The sequence below is a fragment of the Taudactylus pleione genome, unplaced genomic scaffold (assembly GCF_031769625.1).
Source record: "Taudactylus pleione unplaced genomic scaffold, aTauple2 ptg000279l, whole genome shotgun sequence".
NCBI lineage: Eukaryota > Metazoa > Chordata > Amphibia > Anura > Myobatrachidae > Taudactylus > Taudactylus pleione.
In genome coordinates this window covers 1,983,768-2,009,631 of record NW_028284681.1, presented here as the reverse complement: position 1 = coordinate 2,009,631, position 25,864 = coordinate 1,983,768, and the positions used below count along the sequence as shown (strand labels likewise).

Here is a 25,864-nt window from a genome sequence, read left to right as displayed (position 1 = left end):
CTCCGGTTTGCGATCAGGGAGGAGCACTACCAGTTTCAGGCCTTGCCTTTTGGTCTTTCCACGGCATCTCGTGTGTTCACGAAAGTCATGGCGACTCACTTGCGGTGCAGGGTATCAGAATTCTCCTTTAACTGGATGACCTACTTATTCTGGCCAGATTTCTGGACATGCTCAGGGAACACCTCCGTCTGACAATAAGATCTCCAATTGCACGGATGGATAATCAATTGGAAGAAGTCCTCCCTGACTCTGTCCAGGAGATGCTCCATATGGGGGCCCTGTTAGTGTTCCTCCCAGTGGGCAATATTCGAGAGTTGCAGGACAGGATTCGAGGGTTCTTACTTAAATGTCAATTCACATCTGCATACGGATCCTGGGTTCACTGGTCTGCATGTTCGACATGGTGGAGTACGCCCAATTTCACTCCCAGCCTCTCCAGACGGAGATTCTGGCTCGCTGGAACAGATCCCATCTCCAGATCAGGCGGCAGGCAATTGTACTATCTCTTAGTTCTAAGCTGCCAGGACATCCACTCAGGCGAGTGGGCCCTTCATACGGACGTCTTTCAGCTTCTAGTTCATCATGGGGCCTGCCGGACATCGATCTGATGGCGTCTTGGCACAACCACAAGGTACAGGTCTTGCACCATAGACGCAGGAGCCCTTCTGATGGACGCCTTAGAGGTTCGGTGGACTTTTAATCTCATGTACATATTCCCTCGGATCTCGCTGCTGTAGAGGGTTCGCCGCAATTTAAAGTTAGAAGGCGGCACCGTGGTTTTGGTAGCTTCCTATTGGCCGCAGAGGGCTTGGTATGTAGATCTTCTGAGCCTCTCCATTGACACTCCACTGCGTATTCCTTCACGGCCGGATCTTCTGTCTCAGGGCCTGTGCTTCCACTCGGACCTGACACGCCTCGCTTTGACGGGGTGGCTCTTGAGAAATCCGTCTTGAGCACTAAAGGACCAGTCATTCGTACCATGCTGAATGTGCGGAAACCCTCATCCGCTAGAGTTTATCATCAGGTTGGCGTACATACTTCTCCTGGTGTTCTTCTAGGGGTCTTAATTTCAGATCCTTCCGGCTTTCCCAAGACCTCTTGTTTCTACAGGCGTGTCTGGATTGGGGTCTTCGTCTGTCATCCTTAAAAGTGCAGGTCTCGGCCCTTTCGGTTTTCTTTCAGAGGCAAATTGCCATGATGCTTGATGTCAGTATTTTCTTTCAAAGAGTTTTCCACGTGCAGCCTGCGTTTGTTCCTATGGTGGCTCCGTGAAAAAATTTACCATACCTCTACGAGAAGGTGACAGATGCAATAAACTCTGTAGCAGAGAAGTTTTTTGGATGTTGAAGTTAAACTCTTTGTACCCAGATGGGCTTAATGAGAGCATAGAATTGAACTCAGTACTCTGAGACTTGACTGTTTATAAATACTCTCATTACACCATGTTAATAACTCTCTTGTTTTATGTTTAGTATAAATAACCCTCAATTGGAGGGTACGAATAATAATAAACTTTTTATTTTTATGGTTGTATTATGATAATGATAATCGAGCCTTGTTACACGGGTGATGCGGTTTCTCAGGACCGGAGCTACTGGTTGATGCGCTCTGTGGCGTATCATTACTACTGTGGTTCGGGTTCGTTGATTCCGCGTCACCATGATGACAGAGATATAATGGATTTGAAAAATCACTCACAATAATGTATAAATAAATAATGGGGTTTTGGTTCATGGATTGATCAATGCATTTAAGCCTGCAGCCCACATCACGGGACCCCACTTCTCTGCAGGTCCTACACTATCTGTCACACTGATGGAAACCTGGTAGCTGTTATCACATAGTATAAACTGAAAATTTTTTACCTGGTTTAAAAGCTCACCGGCCAGCTATTGGCTTTTAAAGGCAAGGCAGTCACCAAACATAGCTTCTATCATACTACCAAAAAGGCAGCTGACAGGTTATTATAAACGAGGTTGCAAATGGGGTGCATGAGAAAGCTATGATCACAAAAGGTTAATTAAAAATTAACCACATAAACAAAGTCAGAAATCCACTGCACTCACCACTCCCAGATTTGGGGTGCAGATCTGCACTCGCCATTCCCAGGCATGGGGTGCAAGTGGCTTGTGACCACATTGCTCAAATAAATAAAATCAGAAAACTCAGCACTCTCCATTGTTAAATCACTCAAAATAATGTATAAATATTGATTTTATTTATTTGAGCAATGTGGTCACAAGCTACTTGCAACCCATGCCTGGGAATGGCGAGTGCAGGTCTGCACCCCAAATCTGGGAGTGGCGAGTGCAGTGGATTTCTGACTTCACACTACATATGCAGTTACATGCTCTAGCACCTATGTTATCTTTTTGATCAATTGCCCTTGTGAGCTGTGCTATGTGGGAAAAACCATCCGCTCTTATAAAGAGTGGATGGCCCTACACAGATCATCTATTAGGATGGCACTAAGTGGCAAACCATAGGAACACCAGTTGCCAGACATTATTTTGAAAAAAGGCATAATATGGCTAATTTCAAACATATGATTATTGATCATATCCCAGAAAACCCAAGGGGGGGCGACCGACAGAGCATTGTTACAGTTGGAGACCAAATGGATCTATATGTTAGACACAGTTAAACCTAAAGGACTAAATGACAACTTAACATTCTCAGCCTTTATTTAACTCTATACTGCTGTTATTATGTACTGCTTCATTCTTATTTTTATTGTTGTTTTTTGATACACTAGATACCAGTTCCCTTTCTTACCGACTACCCATGTATAGGTAGAAACTGTTGATCAATATATGTTGTTCGTATACTGTATAGTACATTTTGTGCTTGGACATCTGCCCAAGCTATATACATGATAGTAATTACTAGTAATGTATTTCACTTATTGACCAGACTAAGTAGCTTTTATGTATTTATTAGTGTTTAACTGTATCTAATTGTCTAAGGATACTGTGTATCGTATCACTGGTGTTGGCGTCTTGTTGCCAGGGTGATGCGACGGCTCCCTGCACTGACGTCATTGGCAATCGCCGGGCGGGAGTCGGAGGCAGCGCTGATGGACGGCAGACGCCTGGGGGATGGGTCTTTGGCATGTATAAAGGTAAGGACACTTTTGATATTACACTTGTAAGTCTTAATGACGAGTTTGCATTAAACTCGAAACGTTGACCACTTGACTGCTGTCTGCATGTGAATTTCTTTAAGCCCGGAGAGTGACACTCATTGCCCTGCTGTTTACCCCTAGAAGTGCGCACCACGGCAAGTACACATTTTGATTGTGAGTGCCTGCACATTTGCATGCATATATATATATATATATATATATATATATATATATATATGTCCACTTTTAATCATACTGACCACATAATTGAGCTAGATGCTCAACATAAGATGCAACAGAGACCATTGAATAAATGTATCATTTATGCCTTGTATTATTATATTAAACGAATGACAACCTATTTATAAAGTTTCTTAACCATTATTGGATACGCACATCCACCGTTTAGGGACCTTAGAGATCCCACGGTGGTGGTGGTATCCTGGATAACATGGTTACGCGGCACTTCTCGGTATTTGAATCCTTACACATGCTCTTGGATATTGTGTTGCAGATTTTTTTTGTCCATAAGTGTCGCGTCACCTTGGTTATGGAGATATAATTAACTGCGGTCTGTTCCGGATTACTGATCCGAATCACGTGGTCTATATACCACGTGATCTGGTTAGACCAATTATGGAGTAATTCTCAGATGCCTTGAGACTGGCTGCCCCACCAGTCATGTGAATGATGGGAGTCACATGATTGGTGGTCACAATAATAAGAAGGCATCAGAACTTTTCCTCTTTACGAACATTATAATGCAATATAATGAATTGTAATGATGAATTGTATGCGACATATAGGACTGCCTTATAATTAAACTAAATGTGATAAAGAAGAATGCTGGTACAGGACGGTTTTATCTAATTAGGGAGATTTAGGACTTTGTGCACATATGCTCCTGAGGAAGCTGGGCTATTTAGACCCAGGGAAACGCGTTGAGCTTTTACAGACCACTTGGACTTTATCTTTGGACCCCTGAATTTATCTCTGGACATTGGGCCCAATTCAGACGCAGACGCTAAGCCGCGGACGCACACTATAGGCGAATATCGCACGTTTGCGCATGCGTCAAAATACACATACGCGAACCAGTCATTGCGTCAGGGAATTGTGCGCTCGTAGTACACAGACTGGACGCTACTTTGAGTGACAGAATGTGCCGTTTGTGGGTGGTAACAGGGGAAGGTGCTTGTTAACGGAGGAGTGGTGCTGCGAACGCAGGCGTGTCTGGGTGTTAAAACAGACTTTTATGGGTGTGCATAATTAGCAAAGATGCGTCATTGTACACGTCACTTTCAGCCTCCAGTGATCGCAGTGCTTGAGGTGGGGTAGGGTCTACCTCAAGCTCCGATGGCTCTCGATGGTTCTGATTAATCATACACTTCCTGGAGATGACGTGTGTTAAAAAAGAAAAGTGGGCGCCTTTATACCGGCGTGCGTTCACTCTGCCGTCGCTCTCTAAGACATAGAGGGAGTCCTTACACCAGACAGTGCGATCGCGGAATCTGCATACCCGGCCCTTTTTTGCTGCGAGAGAGTGCAGCTTAGCGTCCGGGTCTGAATCGATCCCATTGTTTGGACTTTATTTCCTCAAGTGAACTTATTCTGCAACTGACCACCAGTGGACTACCCCTAGAGTACACTAACACTTGCATTGTGTGCTTACAGATAACTTGGTATTCTCTACAACGCCTGGTAATATTTGTCACTAAATACTATACAGAGGAGGTCCTAATTCAATGAAAGATTGGGGAGTTTAACAAGTGATCTATGGGCCTGATTCAGAGCCGCTCGTAAGCGGCCGCTCGTTCGCTCCGAGCAATGTTCGCACATCTGCGCATGCGTATGGCTCGTAATGCGCATGTGCCAACCAGTCAGTGCGGTCGGAAATCGAGTGCTCGCAAAATAGCGAGTGCCTGCTAATTTGAGTGACAGGATGAGGCGTTTGTGGGTGGTAACAGGGGAAGGTGCTTGAAAACGGGGAGTGGAGATCCGAACGCAGGCGTGCCAAACGGTCAAAACGGGCGTTTTAAGGATGTGCATAATTAACAAAGCAGCGTCATCGACCACGTCACTTGGTTGTTTCTTAGCCTGAACTGTTCGCATGATTGCGGTAGGAAAATCCAACCACAAACACTGCGAGCAGTTCAGACGCCTTTCGATGTACTCGATTAATCAAATAAATAGCGGAGATGACGTAGGATGCGAGCGGCCAGGGGGGGTCTTTACAAAATAGCAAGCGCATGTTTCGTTCGCTCGCTCAGACATAGAGGCGTCAACAGACCGCAAAGAGCGAGCGCTCAATTTAAATAGCCGGACCCTTTTTCTGAAAGAGCGAGCGCAAATAGCGTCCGGCTCTGAAACAGGCCCTCTGTTTACTACATTTTATTAATGGTGCACTCAGATGTTTGATTTTATGGCTATAGAATTTTAACGAGCAAATAAATACTGAGGAAGTCAGATTCCCTTTTCGTCCTCTATGGTTTCCATAAGCGGGGCTGGCCAGCTACAAAGCAGACCTTGGCCAGGTGGCTCCGTTTGACCATTTGCCATGCGTACGTACCAGTGGATCTTCCTGCTTCGGCAGTGGTGACTGCTCATTCCACGAGGTCGGTTGGTACCTCTTGGGCGGCTCGTCGTGGCGCCTCTGCAGAGCAGCTTTGCAGGGCAGCCACGTGGTCTTCTGCTCAGACTTTTGTTCGCTTTTATGCATTTGATACCTTCGCCTCCGAAGATGCGGCCTGTGGGCTACAGGTACTCAGTGCAGCTCATGAGCGTCCTCTTCCTTAGAGGAATTGCTTTTGGACGTCCCAGCTTAGTCCCTGTGTCCCCTATGGAATGTGAAGAAGAAAAGGAGACTTATGTCTAACCTGGTTAAGTCCTTTTCTTCAAACGCTATAGGGGACACAGGGCGCCCACCCTGACGCACCTGGCTGGCGGGGCTTCTCCTCATTTTCTGGTTTCCCTGTCTCTTCGGGTGTTTGTTTGTGTGTGTGTGCTGGTCTTCCTTCTCCTTGTTCCCGCTCCTGCCTTGGGCTTGCTAACTTAACTGGCCTGCTGGGGGCAAAGTATAGGGGAGGAGGAGCCTGGGCTTTTCAGGTCTGAAGAAACTTAACAGTTTGGTGCCCGGACTCAATCTGTCTGCCTATACCCCAGCGTAGTGCACACTGTGTCCCCTATGGATTTAGAAGAAAAGGACTTAACTGGGAAGACATAAGTCTCCTTATGTCTATTTGTCATTGTATGATACTGACTGTTCTCCCTCAGATGTATCTGTGAGCCTATTTCTTTAACATAATTGTCTTATATTTAATTTCCAGCATATAGGTTTGCATTTAAACAAATCCATTATTTTAGCTACTCAATTATGCTTGTTTTAAGTCTAACTAAATAGAATTTAATAACAAACCATAGACCAGTATTCAACCTCATCCTGCAAGTCCCCATGGTCCAGCAACTCTCACATTGCCAATGTGGCAGGCTCTCCAATTAAAGTACTGCATTGCCAAACAACATGCTGCTGGCAAGAAGATGAGAGCACCACTGAATAGCGGCAGACAATGGGAGGACAGTCATACTGGGTTGAAAGCCAAACCTCAGGTAAGTAATATTTTGAATGAATGTTTTACTTATGGAATTTAATTGAAAAACATAATTTTAAATTTTGAGTTATCCTATATGTAGATATTTAGGTTTGCAATAGATACCATATTACTGAATAAACCATTATCTTTAAAAGTGTTTGTATAGTTATAGTTCAGACTGATGTGAGATGATGCGTATTTTAGGATGAAATAAACCCACCAGTAGTCACCTCGTGAAATTCATTAATTATCTTTATTGACAAATACCTATTTTACAGACAAAAAGACTCTAGATCTTCAAAGAATAAGTTCCCTAGCAAGGCTGGGCTGGCCGACCTGTCACTTCTACCCTAAACAAATTCAACTATCAAAAACATTTATAAACAACCCTCAATAACAATTTATTAATGGAATGATTGGTTTCATACAATATTTGAATGATACTAACATTATTATTATTAACTTGTTCATAAAACTTAATAAATGTATTCCTGATTAAATATTTTATATACAATTTAGGTGGCTCTCCTTTTTCCACACAAAATTTTCGATCTTAATGAGACAAAGTGTACACTGGGCAGCACAGATGTGTAATGGTTAGCATTACAGCCTCATAGCACTGAGGTCTTGGGTTCGATTCCCACCACGGCCCTAACTGTGGGGAGTTTGCATATCTCCCTGTGCTTGCATGGGTTTCCTCCGGTTTCCTCTCACACTCCAATAATATACTAGCAGGTTAAGTGGCTCCCAACAATAATTAACCCTAGTGTGTAAGTGTGTGTGCATGTGGTAGGGAATATATATTGTAAGCTCCACTGGGGCAGGGACTGATGTGAATAAATATTCTCTACAAAGATATGTGTGTTCTACATAAATAACTGGTAATAATAATACTTCTCAATTCTCATTTGCCAAGTTATTACCTGGTATGTTGGCCTCACGTAGCATTGCCAAATGTTTCTCACGGATCCTCTTTGCATATTCCTGAGAGAAGTGATAGATTTTGCTACATATGCCTTCTACGGAGTCCCTTGCCACAGCTGTCATATGAGGACCGCATTCTCTGCGCAGGTGCTCCAAGCGATCCTGAGGCAGAGCGAGAAGTAATATGCTTTACTACTTGTAGGAAGACAATAAAGGTAGTAAGTAAATGGACATGATCAGTTTTGAGACAATATTAGGATGACTTATCTGCACAAAAATGTTCATGAGGTTAAAAGACAAGACTATTTTAGTCAGTGACCACACTACAAATCAAAAGAGGAAAGTTTGCCAGATATCACTTGCAAATAGACATTTCACAGTAGTGTTACCAATAATAACATGGCTTACCATGTAATCCTCCTTGGTTGCTAGATGGTCTCTCCGCAGCCAGCTAAAAGTGTCCTCCACGTTCCATTTCACCACCTTTCTAATGTCTGAGGAGGCACTCCTAGAGGAGAGAACAGAGAGTCTGAGCAACATTCAGGCAGGCATGCCAGTTACGCTGTGGCAGTGGAAATGGAGAGATACAAATAACCTAAAGCAATGGCTTCATATCGCGTTGTCAATGTTACAACAACAATAACATATCAAGTTGATATGTACAACTGAAGTCATAAAGGCGCTAAAATAAACGGATTAACCAACAATAAAATAGTATAAAATATGTCCCTTATATAAAATCTGCATCAAGAAAGAGTGTGGAAATACATCCTTTGAAGGGATTGTCTTTTAATGGCATATGGAATATTATCATCAGAAGGTTGAGGACTAAGCACAGGGGCTGATGTGAACTTAATATAAGGGACGTATCTTATACTATTTTATTGTTAGACTGTTTATCTGAGCGCCTTTATGAATTTCTCAAATCTTTGAGTTGCACAATAGTCTGCTTAGAGGCTGTACAGCCACTTTTTCGAAAACCATATAACACAAAACAGACTATCGATCCCCCAAAATTTCCAGTCCTAGAACATACCTTTTCAAAGCCCTAACAACATCCAAAGGATGAATGGAATCCCCTTCATTCTGATGATCCCCAAGGTGGCTACCATAATCTCCTGATTCACATGCAACCATAAGACCACCTTGGGCTGGTCTTTAAAATAGCCCTATACTGATGGAATATCATAAAATGTGACTGAGATGAAAGAGCATCCAACTCAGAAACCATACAGGCTGACGAAAAGGCTAACAGGAACACCCCTTCCAGGTTGACATCTTCAAGTCCACTGACTGTAATGGTCCAAATGGATCGCTCTGCAAAGCCTGCAGGACCAAACGAAGGCCCTCATTCAGAGGCGGTCGCAAGAAGCGAGCGCTCGCTCGCTCTAAATGAGGGCGGCCGCTTGTTTTTTTTAAGTGCGGCCTCCTGGTCGCTAGCTTAGCGACCGACCAGGTTGATGGTCTCGATGGCCAAGACCATCGCGACCATCTTGGCTTGCGACAAGACCCTAAGGTTGGGTCTCGGCAACCGCAAGCCCCAGGGAGCTTCCTGCTCTGATCGAGCAGGAAGCTCCCCACTGACATCACTGCTGATGTCAGTGCGGCCGCCCACAAAACGGCAGGCGCTCCTTAAGGAACGCCTCCGTTTGTGAAACCACCCCCCCGCCACACCTACAAAACGAGGCGAGCTTACGATCAACATCGACAGCCGCCCCTTTTGTAGTGAGCTCCGGAGCAAGAGAAATTCTCTCTCGCTCCGGGGCTTGCGCATGCGCAGTGCGGCCGCTGCGCGTGCGTAGGGCCTAAATACTGACCCGGTTGCTAGCGCTCATCGCTTGTGACCGGGTCTGAATGAGGACCGAAGTCCCACAAAATCACCGGAGACACATAAGGAGGCTATACAGGCAAGACACCCTGCAAGAATGTTGGCTCTCCGGAATCAATGCCAAACATCTTTGGAAAGACTGAGGGCCTAATACTACTAATATTAAATGGTGCTCCAACGAATCAACTCCTGTTATTTTTCAAACACATGACATTTAGGAGTTGATTGGTTGGAGCACCATTTAAGATTAGTAGCGAGTGATAACAAAAATATCACTCGTTGATAAATGAGGCCATGATAGAGATACAAATTTTAGGCAGCAAGGTGGCGCAATAATTAGCTTTCTGCATCACATCACTGAGGTCCTGTGTTTGATATCCACCAAGGGACTGTCAGTGTGGAGTTTGCATGTTCTCCATGTATTTGTTTGGGTTTCCTCCGGGTGCTGTTTTCTTCTTACATTCCAAAAAACATACTGGTAGGTTAATTGGCTTCTGACAAAAAAAGAACCCAATATGTGTGTGTACATGAGTAAGGGAAGTAGTGTGTAAGCTCCATTGGGGGCAGGGACTAATGTGAATGATTAAATATACTCTGTAAAGCGCTGCAGAATACATTTACACTTTATAAAATGAGAGTTATGGTAAGAACTTAAGTTTGTTAACTCTTTTCTTTGAAGTCCATACAGTCCACAGCGAGACCTTGGGGTGTAGATGATGGGAACCAATCCGGGCACCACGCAGTTAAAGCTTTCAGCTCCCAGGATGCACTGGGTCCACTCTCCCTATACCCCGCCCCCGAGCCAGAGGCACCTCAGTTGGTAAAAATCCAAAGGCCGGAGGAGGATAAGAGAGAAGGAACACTGGAACACTCAAGAATCACACTAACAGAGAAGACGACGGGAAACCGGTGACCAGTACGATAGCCCATATGAAGCCAGGTGCATCAGGGTGGACCCTATGGACTTCGAAGAAAGAGACTTAACAAAGGTAAGTTCTTACCATAACTCATTTTCTTCTTCAGGATCCATAGGCTCTACAGGGAGACTTGGGGATGTCCCAAAGCAGTCCTTTTAAGGGTGGGGACGCTCCTGCGCTGAGAGGAGAATCCAGCGCCCAAAGGAAGCATCCTGAGAGGCGAAGGTATCAAAGGTATAGAACCTTAGAAAGTTCTGAACAGAATACCACGTGGCTGCCTTACAAAGCTAAACAGCCGAGGTGACACGGTAAGCTGCCCATGAGGGACCCACAGACCGAGTAGAATGAGCATTAACAGAAGTTGGAACAGGCAGGTCCGCCTGCGTGTAAGCTTCTGAGTCATAAGAAGCCATCTAGCCAATGTTTGTTTGGAGTCCGATTTCCGAAGGTAACTGGTACGGTCCACATATATCCTGAGAGCACGGACCACATCCAAGGAGGCCTTGCCTGTCGCGAGGTCTGGTGATTGAATGGCCGGGACTACAATTTCCTCATTAATGTGGAAACTAGTAACTTTTGGAAAGAGCCCAGGGCGAGTCCTAAGTACTGCCCTATCCTGGTGGAAAATTAGAAATGGGGAGAGACAGGAATCTGATGCTCTTCTGGCTGACGCTATAGCCAGAAGAAAAAGAGTCTTCGCTGTTACACACTTGAGCTCCACAGAATCCAGGGGTTCAAATGGAGGGCCCTGGAGGGTGCGAAGAACTACTGGCAAATCCCAAGGAGCCACTGGAGGGACAAAGGGAGGTTGAATACGGGGGACACCCAGGAGGAAGGTGTGGATATCAGTTAGTGGAGCAAGTCTACGCTGGAACCAAATGGACAGAGCAAAGACATGCACTTACAGTGAGGCCAGGCGGATTCCTAGGTCCAATCCAGCTTGAAGGAAGGCCAGGACTCTGGAAATCCTAAACACCTGGGGATCGTAGCCTCAGGAGGGATGTCTCAAGAGTCACGACATCAGACGACCCAGATCCAGGTAAAGGCAAGAACCCTGAGACAACAGGTCCAGTTGTTGAGGTAGCAGGAATGGAGTGTAGATGGAGAAACTCTGAAGATCCGAGTACCAATGACGTCTGGGCCAAGCTGGAGCTACCAGCAGGACAGTGCCTCCGTCTTGTTCGAACGTCCGAAGAACTCGAGGAAGAAGGGAGACTGGAGGGAAGAAGTACGCAAACTGGAACGACCACTACACTGACAATGCTTTTACAAAGGCTGCCTCAGCATCTCTTGTTCTGGACCCGTACACGGGCAGTTTGTGATTGTGTCGGTAGGCCATGAGGAACACCTCTGGGAGGCCCCACCTGTTCACTAGGAGTTGAAACACCTCTTGGCAAAGTGACCATTCCCCGGTATGCACGTCATGACGGCTGAGGAAGTCTGCTTCCCAAATGAGATCTCCCAGAATGAATACTACAGAGATGCCCGGGATGTGACCCTCGGCAAATGTCAGAATGTGGAACACTTCTGTCATTGCTGCCTGACTTTGTGTACCCCCTTGATGATGGATGTAAGCCACTGCTGTGGCATTGTCGGACTGAACCTGTACAGGTTTTCCGTGAAGTATGTGCTGGGCCAGGTTGAGGGCCCTGTAGACAGCTTAAAGTTCCAATATGTTGATTGGCGGGGATGATTCGACCGATGTCCAAAGGTCCTGAAAGGAGTGCGGACCGGTCACTGCGCCCTAGCCCCGGAGACTGCCGTCCGTTGTTAGGATTACCTAGTTCGGGATCCAAAAGGGGCTACCCTTGGTTAGATGAAATGTCTGTAGCCACCAAGATAGAGACAGACGCACCTCTGGAGAGAGCACCATCGACTGAGTTTTGATCCGATGGCATTACCCGTTCCATCTGGAGAGGATCAGCAATTGCAAAGGCCTGGAATGGAACTGAGCATATTCCACCATGTCGAAGGTGGACACCATGGATCCCAGAACCAGCATTGCTGAGTGATCAACACTCGGCGACTGTGGAGACATCTGCACACCCGTAGTTGAAGTGTGGAGATCTTGTCTGATGTTATAAAGATTCTCTGATTCTGTGAATCCAGCAGGGCTCCCAGATGAATCATTCTCTGTGAGGGATTCAGGGAGGACTTTTTCCAGTTGATTAACCATCCGTGCTTGTGCAGGAAAGCAATGGTTAATGGAAGTGTTGCAGTAGTATAGCAAACCGGAAATATCGCTGATGTGAGGGCGCTATAGGTACATGTAGGTATGTGTCCTGAATATCCAGAGATACCCTGAAGTCCCCAGGCTCCATAGCTAGGATAAAGGAGCATAGGGTTTCCATCCCAAACCCGGGTACCCTGAGAATTTTGTTCAGGGATTTGAGGCTGAGGAAGGCCGATGAGACCCATTCGGCTTCTGAACCAGAAGGAGAGTAGAATAATAACCAGTCTCTCGCTGAGATAGTGAAACTGTGCTGCACTATGTGCTGCACAATTACCCCTGCTTGCAGCAAGGACTGGTTGGCTTTCTGGATTTGTAAGGCCTTGTTCAGGTCTGAAGGAGGGCCTGCGTAGAAAGACTGGTGGGGAGGCCGTCTGAGAAATATAAGTGCGTACCCGTGAGCGACCACTTCTCTTACCAAAGCATCCGTGGTGGTTTGACACCAGCACTGGGTTGACTGAAGAAGTCGGCCTTCCACTCTGGGATATCCCAGAGGGAGGCCCGTCCCGTCAGGCTGAGGGTTTATCTTATGCTTGGGAGCTGCAGGAGCACACAGCCCAAATATGGCACAGGAATGTGTTCACTACCCTTGTCAGACAAGTTGGCAGGGTAAAATGACGCACAATATGGCACTGGGTACAAAGCAATAATAAGTATGTATAAATACTAACAGGGAGCAATATACTGGTCCTGTCTTATGCTTTGGTAAGCTGCAGGAGCCTGTAGCCCAAATATGGCATAGTGCAGCACACAACAGTATGTGACAGATCTCACAAATATTGTGTGTGTAATATATATATACGGTATATATATATATATATATATATATATATATATATATATATATATATATATATATATATATATAATTTAAAGCCAGGTATGAACCACCCTAGCAACACCTGTATTAGGGCAGAAATAAAGAAAGGGTATAGCCATAAGGTGACAGATTAGAAAAAACAGGCAGCACTAGCACAAGTCACATACTATGCAGGAAAGACGCTGCAAAGCGGCACTATACTCAACTACACAGACTCAATGTCTAGTAGGCAGTAGTGCTACATACGCTGACCCCTTTTTATGGGGAGAGGTATGCAGGGGGGACTGGACCACGCGTTGTCCTGGGAGAGCTGCGACTGCACCATTGAAGAAAATGGCCACCGGAGACCTCAGAGGGGGCGTGGCTGGAGGAGAGCAGCTCAGGGAAGCCAGACCGCAGTGGAAAGGCGTGCTGAGCGGAGGGGAGGAGCCGCTTAAACAGGGAAGCTGTCTCCCCTGGCCGGTTATTAACCCCTGGGACGCTGGTTTCCCTGGCACCAAATTGTCCCTGGTGGTCCAGTGGAGCACGATAGCCGGAACCTGCGTCCACACCCAGCCACCTTCGGTTTGTCCCCTGAGACCGGAGGTATCGACTGACACATGCGCGGGTCACTGCAAGTGGCAACCCGCCTTACCTGTCCCGATGTCCGGGTAAAGTCTGGGTCCTCATCGGGGGCTCTGGCTAGCGCTGGCCCCCGTCACGCCCACCGAGATCACCAGATCAGTACTAACGTCACGGCACCGGAGGGATGACGGAGCGGCAGTGCAGACGTCCCACGGACAGTCTGCTGCTACGCGCTGTATTCTTGTAAAATTAAAATAAAGAAGATAAGTTTTAGGGGCTGTTTAAATAGCCCCTCTGCGAAATGGTGACCCGACTCCGGCCAGGCATCAACAAAAGTGAGTTACCTCTGGCTCGGGGGCGGGATATAGGGAGAGTGGACCTGATGCATCCTGGGAGCTGAAAGCTTTAACTGTGTGGTGCCCGGACTGGTTCCCATCACCTACACCCCAAGGTCTCCCTGTGGAGCCTATGGACCCTGAAGAAGAAATAACAGTTAATAAGTCTATACATAGTATAAAATAAGGGGCCTGATTCAGACCCGCTCGCATGTTGCGGCCGCTCGCATCGTGGGTATGCAAATTTTTTAAATTGACGTCATGGGATGCGATCGCCCGCCAAGACAAAAGCACACCCACTTTGGCTGTGCTGCGATTACTCAGCGTATGCAGCCGCCCATCAGAGTATGCAGAGCAGCCCACTAGCGCACGTCATCTCCTGGAAGTGTCTTAAAACATTTGGTTACATCGAGCACCATCGGAAGCTAACACAGCACTTGCGGTTGCCTTACTCTACTGCAATCACTGCAAGGACTTCAGTGTAAAAAACAGCCAAGTGACGTGAACTATGACGCTGCCTGTTAATTATGCACGCCTTAAAAATGGCGTTGAAACACTCAGGCACGCCTGCGTTCACACTTCCACTCCCCCATTTTTTAATGGACTGCCCATGTTACCACCCACATACGGCCTCTACTGTCACTTACTCTGCTTTGCTGGGCGAGCGGGCGGTATGCGATCGCAATGTGTAGTTTGCGCACGCGCACTGCGTGCGCATGCGCGTACGCAGACCATCGGGCCGCTTGCGAGAGCAAGCATTTAGCGACTGGGTCTGAATCAGGCCCAAAGTCCCTGGTAGGTGTCTGTCTGTATGTTCGGGCACATCTGGAAAACCACTGGACAGATTTTGATGCAGTTTTCACTATTCTATAGTGCATTTGTCAAGGAAGTTTTAGGTGCAAGAAACATTAATGTATGACAAAAGGGAGCAGAGTAGTGACGATTTTAGTGAAATGAGAAAACGGTCCCTGGTCTGTCTCATTGTTTGTTCGGGTTAATCTCGAGCACCCCTGGATGGATTTATGACAGAAGGGAGGCAAGCAGTGATGATTTAATTGACGCAAGTCAATGAAAAAACTTCACTTTCTTGGCTTACACTGCCTAAACCAGGGGTCTTCAAACTGTGGAGCTGTTCCCCGCGGCCCGCCAATGGTGTGAGGGCACACCCTAATGTCCCCCCCTCCAGGTCCGTTTCAGTAAGTGTACACAGTCTACACAGTAACAAACACATCGCCACCGGTGGCGGTGTGTTTGTTTTGGCAGCCGATGAGTCAGACAGACTCTCATTGGCTGCTGCACGGCTGGAGCTGGGTTGGAGCTTACTCATGAGCTCCACCTTCCAGCACCCGCAGTGGGTGATGGGAGAGACATCATGACGTCTCTCCCATAGTGGAGAGCGGGCCGGGAGGACGGAGGAGCAGACGGCGGTGGGAGCAGAAGCGGGGATTCAGTTAAGTGTTTTTGTCCTATATATATAAGGGGCACTGGCACTGCATCGGGGGGGGGCGCCACTACTGGGGTCACTGAATAGGGGGGACCACTACTGGGGGCGCTGCGTAGGGGGGACCACTACTGGGGGCGCTGCGTAGGGGGGACCACTACTGGGGGCGCTGCGTAGGGGGGACCACTACTGGGGGCGCTGCGTAGGGGGGACCACTACTGGGGGCGCTGCGTAGGGGGGACCACTACTGGGGGCGCTGCGTAGGGGGGACCACTACTGGGGGCGCTGCGTAGGGGGGACCACTACTGGGGGCGCTGCGTAGGGGGGACCACTACTGGGGGCGCTGCGTAGGGGGGACCACTACTGGGGGCGCTGCGTAGGGGGGACCACTACTGGGGGCGCTGCGTAGGGGGGACCACTACTGGGGGCGCTGCGTAGGGGGGACCACTACTGGGGGCACTGCATAGGGGGGACCACTACTGGGGGCACTGCATAGGGGGGACCACTACTGGGGGCACTGCATAGGGGGGACCACTACTGGGGGCACTGCATAGGGGGGACCACTACTGGGGGCACTGTATAGGGGGGACTACTACTGGGGTCACTGCATAGGGGGACCACTACTGGGGGCACTGCAGAGGGGGGCAGTTATGGGACATAATTGTTTGAAGATGGGGGCAACTATCTGACATAATTAATGGAGGAGGAGGGACAGTTATGGGGCATAATTATAATTGTAGGAGGGGGCAGTTATGGGACAAAATTGTGTGAGGAGGATTTTTTCATGTGGCCCACACTATCTTGAAGGTTGAAGACCCCTGGTCTAAACCATTAAAGATAGATCACAACGATGGGCTTTATTTTATACCATGTAGAGAGATTGATATGTATTATCCGGTTTCTCCAGAAAAATTTATGTAAGCCCTGTTTACTGATACAAAATTAATTTTTTTCCCTTTTGTTTACCATTCCTATTTCATTTATGTGAAAAGCGATTCTTTAATTTCAAACGAGTCCATTTCCCAGGCTTTGGCATGACAATAAATAAAGCACAGGGACAGATACTTAATGAGGCTGGAGTTGACCTACGTCGAGACTGTTTTGCTCATAGACAACTTTAAAAGGCCCATTTGCGCCTCACATCAAAGCTAAGTCAGATGGAACAATGACTAATGTCGTCTACAAGGCAATCTTATAGGACCTTGGTCAAAAAAATACTATTGCTGTAAATTCAAAATTGCTCCCGTGCGAAGCTGGGGCGGGTCGCTAGTGTGTGTATAAAATAATCAAGAATTGGTTGTTTGGGTGAAAAATTAATCTTCGAAAAATCACCTTGATTCTATAAGACGCTTGGCAGCCTCTGCATATTTAAAGAGCAAACGTTTAGCTTCTTCCCGGTGCTTAATGCGTGACAACCTGAAAGAAAGAAAGAAAGAAAGAAAGAAAGAAAGAAAGAGGATTATCTCCCAAAATAAAGGCATGAATAAAATAGAGCAGATACCCTTCCCAAACATAAACATGAGCCTGAATATCACCTTATAGGGACATCATTCAGAATTTCTCTGAACATAGATGGAGATACTGCTGGGTCGCAATCACTGGGAAGGAGGGGGTCGGGTCCTCGATCAAGTACTTTCCTCTCTAGTAGCCAACGGTTAAATGATTCCCGGGGTGGGTCAATACCTAGTGGGTTTTAAAAATATATATAAATGTGGTTATATTTTTTACATTTCTAATTTGAAAAATAATATAATGTGTGATATTTTTCTTCTACGTTTGGATAATTTTGCAAAAGAAAATGGAGCCATTAATTAATCTGGTCATAGGCTTGTACAGTGTAAGCTCTAGCAAGCAGGGACCTCTCTCCTGTGTCTTTACATAAGCTGCAGATTTAAATTTTATATACCTGTTACTCTCTCTCTTTTTCCAATTAGTGCCCCAACTTTCCAAAATCCACAAAAGCTGCAACTGAGCTTATGACATCAGTGGCGACAGTAGTAGAGAGCAGGACAGTCTTGCCATCGTCCCAGAATGGGAAAGATCACAGGAGTGGTAGCAATGTATGTGAAAAAAGAGGATAAATTCTACTTTAATACAAAATATTGACAAACAAATGGAGGCCCTTTGGGTGACTATAGAAACGTGGGAAAAATTAGAGTTATGGTAGGAACTTACCTTTGTTAACTCTCTTTCTTTGAAGTCCACAGGGTCCACAGGGAGACCTTGGGGGTGTAGGTGATGGAACTGAATCCGGGCACCACGCAGTTAAAGCTTTCAGCTCCCAGGATGCACTGGGTCCACTCTCCCTATCCCCGCCCTCAAACCAGAGGCACCTCAGTTCTTAACAAGCTAAAGGCAGGAGGAGGATAAGAGAGAAGGTAGACTGGTACACTCAAGAATCACATTCTCACACAGAAGGAGACGGAAAACCGGTGACCAGCAACATAGCCCATATGAAGCCAGGTGCTTCAGGGCGGGTGCCCTGTGGACCCTATGGACTTTGAAGAAAGGGTTAACAAAGGTAAGTTAATTCTCATTTTCTTCTTCAGGGTCCATAGGCTCCACAGGGACACATGGGGATGTCCCAAAGCAGTCCTTTTAAGGGTGAGGATGCTCCTGCGCTGAGCGGAGAAGCCTGCGCCCAAAGGAAGCATCCTGAAAGGCAAATGTATCAAAAGGCATAGAACCTTAGAAAAGTTCTGGACAGAAGACCATGTGGCCGCCTTACAGAGCTGAACAGCCGAGGCGCCACGGCGAGCTGCCCAAGAGGAACCCACAGACCGAGTAGAATGAGCATTAACAGAAGTTGGAACATGCAGGCCCGCCTGAGAGTAAGCTTCTGAAATAGTCATACAAAGAAATCTAGCCAATGTTTGTTTGTTGGCTGGCCATCCCTTCATGTGAAATCCATAGAGCACAAATAAGGAAGTCTGATTTGCGAAGGGAACTGGTAAGGTCCACATAAATCCTGAGGATGCGGACCACAATCCAAGGAGGCCTCACCTGCCGAGAGGTCTGGTGATTGAAAGGCCGGCACTATAATTTCCTGATTAATATGGAAACTAAAAACAACTTTAGGAAGGAACTCAGGGCCTGATTCAGAGCCGGACGCTATTTGCGCTCGCTCGGTCAGAAAAAGGGACCGGCTATTTAAATTGAGCGCTCGCTCTTTGCGGTCTGTTGACGCCTCTATGTCTGAGCGAGCGAACGAAACATGCGCTCGCTATTTTGTAAAGACGCCCCCTGGCCGCTCGCATCCTATGTCATCTCCGCTATTTATTTGATTAATCGAGTACATCAAAAGGCATCTGAACTGCTTGCAGTGCTTGTGGTAGGATTTTCCTACCGCAATCATGCGAACAGTTCAGGCTAAGAGACAACCAAGTGACGTGGTCGATGACGCTGCTTTGTTAATTATGCACACCCTTAAAACGCCAGTTTTGACCGTTTGGCACGCCTGCGTTCGGATCTCCAGTCCCCGTTTTCAAGCACCTTCCCCAGTTACCACCCACAAACGCCTCATCCTGTCACTCAAATTAGCAGGCACTCGCTATTTGGCGAGCGCTCGATTTCTGATCGCACTGACTGGTTGGAGCATGCGCATTACGACCCATACGCATGCGCAGTTGTGCGAACATCGCTCGGAGCGAACGAGCGGCCGCTTACGAGCGGCTCTGAATCAGGGCCCTCCTACCTAAAAATGGAGCGGCCTCCTGGCCGCTCGCATAGCTGTGGGTGACCACCCACAGCTTATGCGAGCGGCCAAAAAGATGGTCGCGATGGTCAAGACCATCGCGACCATCGGGCTTGCGACGAGACCCTGCGGTAGGGTCTCGCTGCCGCAAGCCCAGGAGTGCTTTTGGCTCTACCGGAGCCAAGAACACTCCCACTGACATCACTAGTGATGTCAGTGGGGCCGGCTTCAGACGAAAGGCGTTCCCATGGGACGCCTCCGTCTGGGCAGCAACACCCCGGCACGCCCACCAAAGGGGGCGTGCTGTCAGTCACCATCGACAGCACGCCCCCTTTGCAGCGAGACCCATGGCAACAGCTTGGCTGTCGCTATGCGGGTCTCGCGCAGGCGCACGACGGAGCTCCCTCCGTCGTGCGCATTACGGCACCATCGACCCTCTTGCGAGCGCTCAGCGGGGGGTCTGAATTAGGCCCTCAGGGCGAGTGCGAAGCACAGCCCTGTACTGGTCAAATATCAGAAAGGGAGAATGACAGGAGAGCGAATCCAATTCTGACACCCTCCTGGCAGATGCAATAGCCAGAAGAAAGAGTCTTAGCTGTTAACCACTAAAGTTCCACCAAATCTAGTGGTTCAAATGGAAGGCCGAAGAACTAATGCCAAATCCCAAGAAGCCGCTGGGGGTTGAATCTGGAAGACACCTTGGAGGTAGGTGTGGAAATCTGGGAGCAGAGCAATTTTATGTTGGAACCACACTGACAGTGCAGAGATATGCACTTTCAACGAGAGGCCAGGCATAGGCCGAGGTCCAATCCAGCTTGAAGGAATGCCAGGACACTAGAAATCTGAAACACCTGAGGGTCGTAACCTCTAGTACAACACTACTGGAAATATGTATGCCACACTCTGTGGTAGATCCTGGCAGAAGCAGGCTTACGCGCTCTATGTTTCATGTTGATGACAGAGCTAGAGGAATCCTTTGGACCTTAGGAGGAATGTCTCAAGAGCCACGCCGTCAAAGACAGACGATCCAGGTCCGGGTAAAGGCAAGGACCATGAGACAACAGGTCCAGACGTTTCGGTAGCAGGAACGGAGTGTCGATGGAGAGACTCTGAAGATCTGAGTACCAATGACATCTGGGCCAAGCTGGAGCCACCAGCAGGATAGTGTCTTCCGTCTTGATTAAACTTCCGAAGAACTCGAGGAAGAAGGGAGACTGGAGGGAAAAAGGTACGCAAACTGGAAGGTCCACTTCACTGACAATGCGTCTACAAAGGTTGCCTCGGCATCTCTTGTTCTGGACCCGTACACAGGGAGTTTGTGATTGTGTCGGTAGGCCATGAGGTCCACCTCTGGGAGACCCCATCTGTTGAACCACCTCTTGGTGAAGCGACCATTCCCTGGGTTGCATGCCGTGACGGCTGAGGAAGTCTGCTTCCCAATTGAGAACTCCCAGAGTGAATACTGCCGAAATGGCCGGGATGTCACCCTCAGCACATGTCAGAATGCAGGACACTTCTGTCACTGCAGCCTGACTTCGAGTACCTCCTTGATGGTTGATGTAAGCCACTATTGTGGCATTGTCGGACTGAACCTGTACAGGTTTTCCAAGAAGTACGTGCTGGGCCAGGTTGAGGGCCCTGTAGACAGCAAGTTCCAATATGTTGATTGGCAGGGTTGATTCGACCGATGACCAACTGTCCTAAAAAGGAGTGTGGACCGGTCACTGCGCCCCAGCTCCAGAGACTGGCGTCCGTTGTTAGGATTACCCCGTCCGGGATCCAAAAGGGGCTACCCTTGGTTAAATGAGATGTCTGTAGCCACCAAGATAGAGATAGACGCACCTCTGGAGAGAACACTGTCGTCTGAGTTTTGATCCGATGGGGAAACCTGTTCCACCTGGAGAGGAACAGCCTTTGCAATGGCCTGGAATGGAACTGAGCATATTCCACCATGTCGAAGGTGGACACCATGGATACCAGAGCCTGCATTGCTGAGTGGATCGACACTCGGCGACTGTGGAGACATCCGGGCACTCGTATTTGAAGTGTGGAGATCTTGTCTGATGTCAGAAAGATTCTCTGAACCTGAGAATCCAGCAGGGCTCCCAGATGAATCATTCTCTGTGAGGGATTCAGTGAGGACTTTTTCCAGTTAAGTAACCATCCGTGCTTGTGCAGGAAAGCAGTGCTTAACTGCAGATGGCGTGAAGCACTTCTGGGAATCCTGCTAGGAGCAGGAGGTCGTCCAGATATGGTGACAGTCGGACACCCTGACCAGAGGGCGAATGAGAGGGCATACCCGTGAGAGACCACTTCTCTAACCCAAGCATCCGTGGTGGTTAGACACCAGCACTGGGTGAACTGAAGAAGTCGGCCTCCCACTCTGGGATATCCCAGAGGGAGGCCCATCCCGGTCAGGCTGAGGGTTTATCCACGGGTTTTGAAGTAGACCTTACAGTCTAAATATAACTTTACAGTCAAACATAAACACAATGAACATTAACCTGCTGATATGTTTTTGGACTTGGCAGAAAACTGGGGCACCCAGAAGAAATGATAAATTATTCATTGGAAACATTTTCACATATAGTATTGAAGGAAGTAAATAAGATATGAGAAGAGGAATGATGCATTTTATAATCTTCCTTGTTAAGATTTTAAAAGAACAGAGGTATAATGATGTTGTAATATTTAGGAATAAAGGGGGTGCAGCAGTTGTATTGGATAAGGCAAAGTGTATTGTCAAAGTAAACAATCAATTCAGTACCGATGCCAATTACAGATGTGCCCACATACATCTATCCACTGTGCACTGCAAGTCGTGCCACACAACGCGGGAGCTCAGTGTGACTCGGCAGCGCCGAGCGTCTTTTTGCCTCCAAATGCGTCTTATTCGCATAACTATGCAAATAGATAGCACAAGCAGCTTCTGCTGATTAAAATGATATGCAGACTTTTAACCAAAAATCTCTAACCAGGGACAAGTCCCACAAACAATGGAATAGATCAGCCTCATCATGGGAGTATTTTGGGCAGTGGTGGGCATCCGTTAGCCCCATCAAATAACGTCTCCATGGGGATAGGCATGATGCAGAGAATTAAGAAACAATTTCATAAACATGATAATCTACACGAAGAGTGGAAATAACAAATCTATTGAGGAATGGAGAGGGAGAAGAAGTTGGAGAGGGAGTGCAGTAAACAGTGCGTCATGCCAGTGCTGATGAAGGATGGACAACTATTTCCCTTAAAAAAGTATAGTGAATGGTAAGGGCTTTAAGCATAGGTGGAAGTGGTCTCAGAATAGGGTTTAGAGCATTATGCCAGTCACCACGGTTCTCTTTTCTGCTCTTATGGTCAATGTGATTAGCAAAATCAGTGCTAGGGTGCCATGATTTGAGAAAGATTTGGAACAACTGACTTACGCGGGATGTGCCGCCGGTCTCAATACAGACATCCGAATCCAGACAAGGGACTTAAAATAGGCATTGAAACACCGGTGCGTATCTTAATCCTGACGCAGAAACGCCGAAGGATGCCAGCCCGAACAAGGTAAGTCTGGGGCACCCTTAGTGTTAGCTGTGGGGGGGGGGGGGGGGGGGTTAGGTTTAGGGAGCATAGCTGGGTTAGGTTTAGGGTTAGGCACCCCCCGGGACGGTTAGGAGGTGGGGGGGGGGGGGGGGGAAGAGGGCTAGGGTACTTACGGGGCAGTTCATGGACCATCAGCGGCAGTAGTCTGTCCCCTGCTGCTGCCCCTGTGCACTGCCCCGCAGGTGTAGTCAGCCCTTTTTCGTGGCTGCCACCTCCCCAAGGCTTCTGGTTTTCTCTTCACCTAGTGGGCGGCAGCCTTTGAGCTCTTTTGCATGCCGCCACACACTAAGACTTCTTTTGTCTTCTTTCTTCCATGCTCCCTCCCCGCCGTCAGACTACCATGCCGCTGTCTCGCGCTGGCTTATATAAGCCAGCTGAGGGGGCAGGGCGATGACGTCGCGAGCCGTGATTGGCTTGCAGCGGCCATCTTGAATTTAAAAGATGGCGCCTTGAAATTGGCACCGCTGCTGAACTCTGCAGAATGGCTGGAAGGGACTAGATCCTCTCGGATCCAGGCCTGCTGCCATGGCAGCTACCTCCACCGGGTCCTGCCGCCACTAGCGCTCGCAAAGACACCAAATCCTGCCGCCGCAAATGGGTGCAATGCCGCCGAGACCCCAACGGCGCTAGCGTCCGCACCGCCGCCGGGTCCTTGCGCTGCTAATGCCCACTACCTTAAAGCGGCCCAGCCACTGCTAACGCCCGCTACCTCCGCTGGGTCCCAGAGGTGTAGCCCTTTAAACACCATGCCCCCCTCTGAAGAATTCTCTATGGGAAAATTCTGTTTATTCGATTCAGCCTCAATATAAAGAACACGACCATGCCCTTATAATATGAAATATAGTTCCCGGTTCTGAGGTCTGTGTGTTCGTTTGGGATAATCTCTTGAACCACTGGACGAATTTAGATGAGGTTTTCACTATTGTTTTATTTTTTTTTTAATAAAGAAATTTTTATTCAGCAACCAAAAATATAAAAAAAAAAACAACAAAACAGATATGCAAAAACAAGGGCTACACAAGATCTCGAAATATGCAATTAAAGAAAACACATAGAGGGCCATATTCAATTTGGTGCGAAAAGTCCAGGCTTTTCACATGCCAGACTTTTCGCACCACATCAGAGCTTTTGACGGGGATAAAGTATTGGGCGCGTGCCCGCTTATCCCCGTATTCAATTCCAGAAGCTGCAGAATCAGGACCCGGCGGTAAGGAAAGTATGGGGAAAAAAATCGTGAATTTTCGGGAAATCATCCAGGGACCCCACTAATGATGTCCTGACATGGGGGATCACTATGGGTACCCCCGTTTTAGCCTGCGGAAGGTAAGTAGGGTTTTTAAATAGCCGCGGCAGGTGCATAAATGTGCCTGTGAAGAAGGGGTGAAGAACAGCACTTTTTTTTTTTTTTGCAAAAAAACAAAACTAACTAGTTGAATCAAATTTGGAGTAAATGAAAATGGGTGCAAGCATATTTTTAAGTCCTTTAAGTGCATTTTTAAAATTCTTCAAAAATGCACCTGCCGCTACTACCCGCATTCTTCAAAACACCTGCCGCATACATGGGGACCCCCCCTGAATCAATTTCGCTACTTTAAAACTTTGTTCCCCTATTTTATTTTCTTAAACCCCAAAATTAAACTACCTTTTATGGGGTGTCCTGAACGCTTTTTTAAAAAAATTGTAAACACTGAATACTTGTAGGGGTCTCTCCCAGGGGTGCAGGCTATTTTTTTTTAAGCCTGCACCCCTAAACCCCAATTCTGCACTTTTTTTTTTTTCACCTACTCAGTGGTGAGATACGTTTTTTCCAAAGACTTTTCTCACCGGTGAAAAGTCTTTGAAATTGAATATGGGGATAATTCAAACAGGCGAAAATTACGTCATCGGCGAAAAATTGTCGCCGATAACGGCTTTTCGCAGACTAACTGAATACGCCCCATAATCGCAACAGTACAAATCAATATTCAGTAAAGTATACAAAATTGATAAGCAGTGCAAAACACATATAGCCACAAACATACATTAAAATGGGCTACAATAACAACAATTATTAAAGCAATTAAACCCAGTACAATTAGCACACACCCAGTTGGTATACAAAGAAAAAAAAAACCACAAACATAATTCACATACTATATAGACAAAAAAAACCAACAGAACAAAACAACATAAAACAAAATAAAATAAATAAATGAAGCCACACTCAAAATACCACCTGACTACAGACATAAAAACAGGGAAAAACAACATACATATATACATATTGTTCTATAAAGAAGGGGTCCAGGACGCATAAGTGGATTACAACCATCTGTTCCATATATGGTCAAATTTAGATGTCGTCTTACAAGTAAAATACATATAACGCTCATGCTCCACTGTAACATTTACCAATGCAACAAACGCTGAGAAGTCTGGGCCAGAAGAAGCCATCCATGAACGAGCCAGACTTTAGCTAGTGCACATAAATTAGTAGCATACTGAACACTGTAACGGTCAAATTTATCATCCTCCCTTGCTCCCAGTATACAGACTATTGGTGTAAGAATCGTGAAGGGAATACCAGTGTTATACATCTCAGATTTCACCTGAGAGCAGAATAACCAAACCACAGAACACTCCCAGAGTAAATGCCAGAAGGTCCCTCGGGTAGTACCACACTTGGGACAAAGGTCAGGTTGTCGGCCTCCGAAGTGCATCAGACGAACGGGAGTCAAACACGTTCTGTGTAAAATCTGGATCTGCTGAAATCTGATAGATGTGGTAGCCTTACGGGGATATTCCAGGGCTGCTTCCCATTCCTCAT

At 47.1% G+C, this 25,864-nt stretch overlaps 1 protein-coding gene across 4 annotated transcripts in view; it reads right to left on the bottom strand.

The window, feature by feature from the left end:
* The window catches only part of PCIF1 (phosphorylated CTD interacting factor 1), a 73,702-nt gene that overhangs the window by 23,902 nt on the left and 23,936 nt on the right, over positions 1–25,864 (bottom strand). For all 4 annotated transcript variants that reach the window (XM_088481927.1, XM_088481928.1, XM_088481926.1 and 1 more), the window contains exons 7-10: positions 17,309–17,456; positions 17,106–17,189; positions 8,047–8,146; positions 7,638–7,800 (exon numbers count right to left, since the gene is read on the bottom strand). In XM_088481927.1, the coding sequence (XP_088338053.1) occupies positions 7,638–7,800; positions 8,047–8,146; positions 17,106–17,189; positions 17,309–17,456 (495 nt within the window). The remainder of the gene's footprint in view (positions 1–7,637; positions 7,801–8,046; positions 8,147–17,105; positions 17,190–17,308; positions 17,457–25,864) is intronic.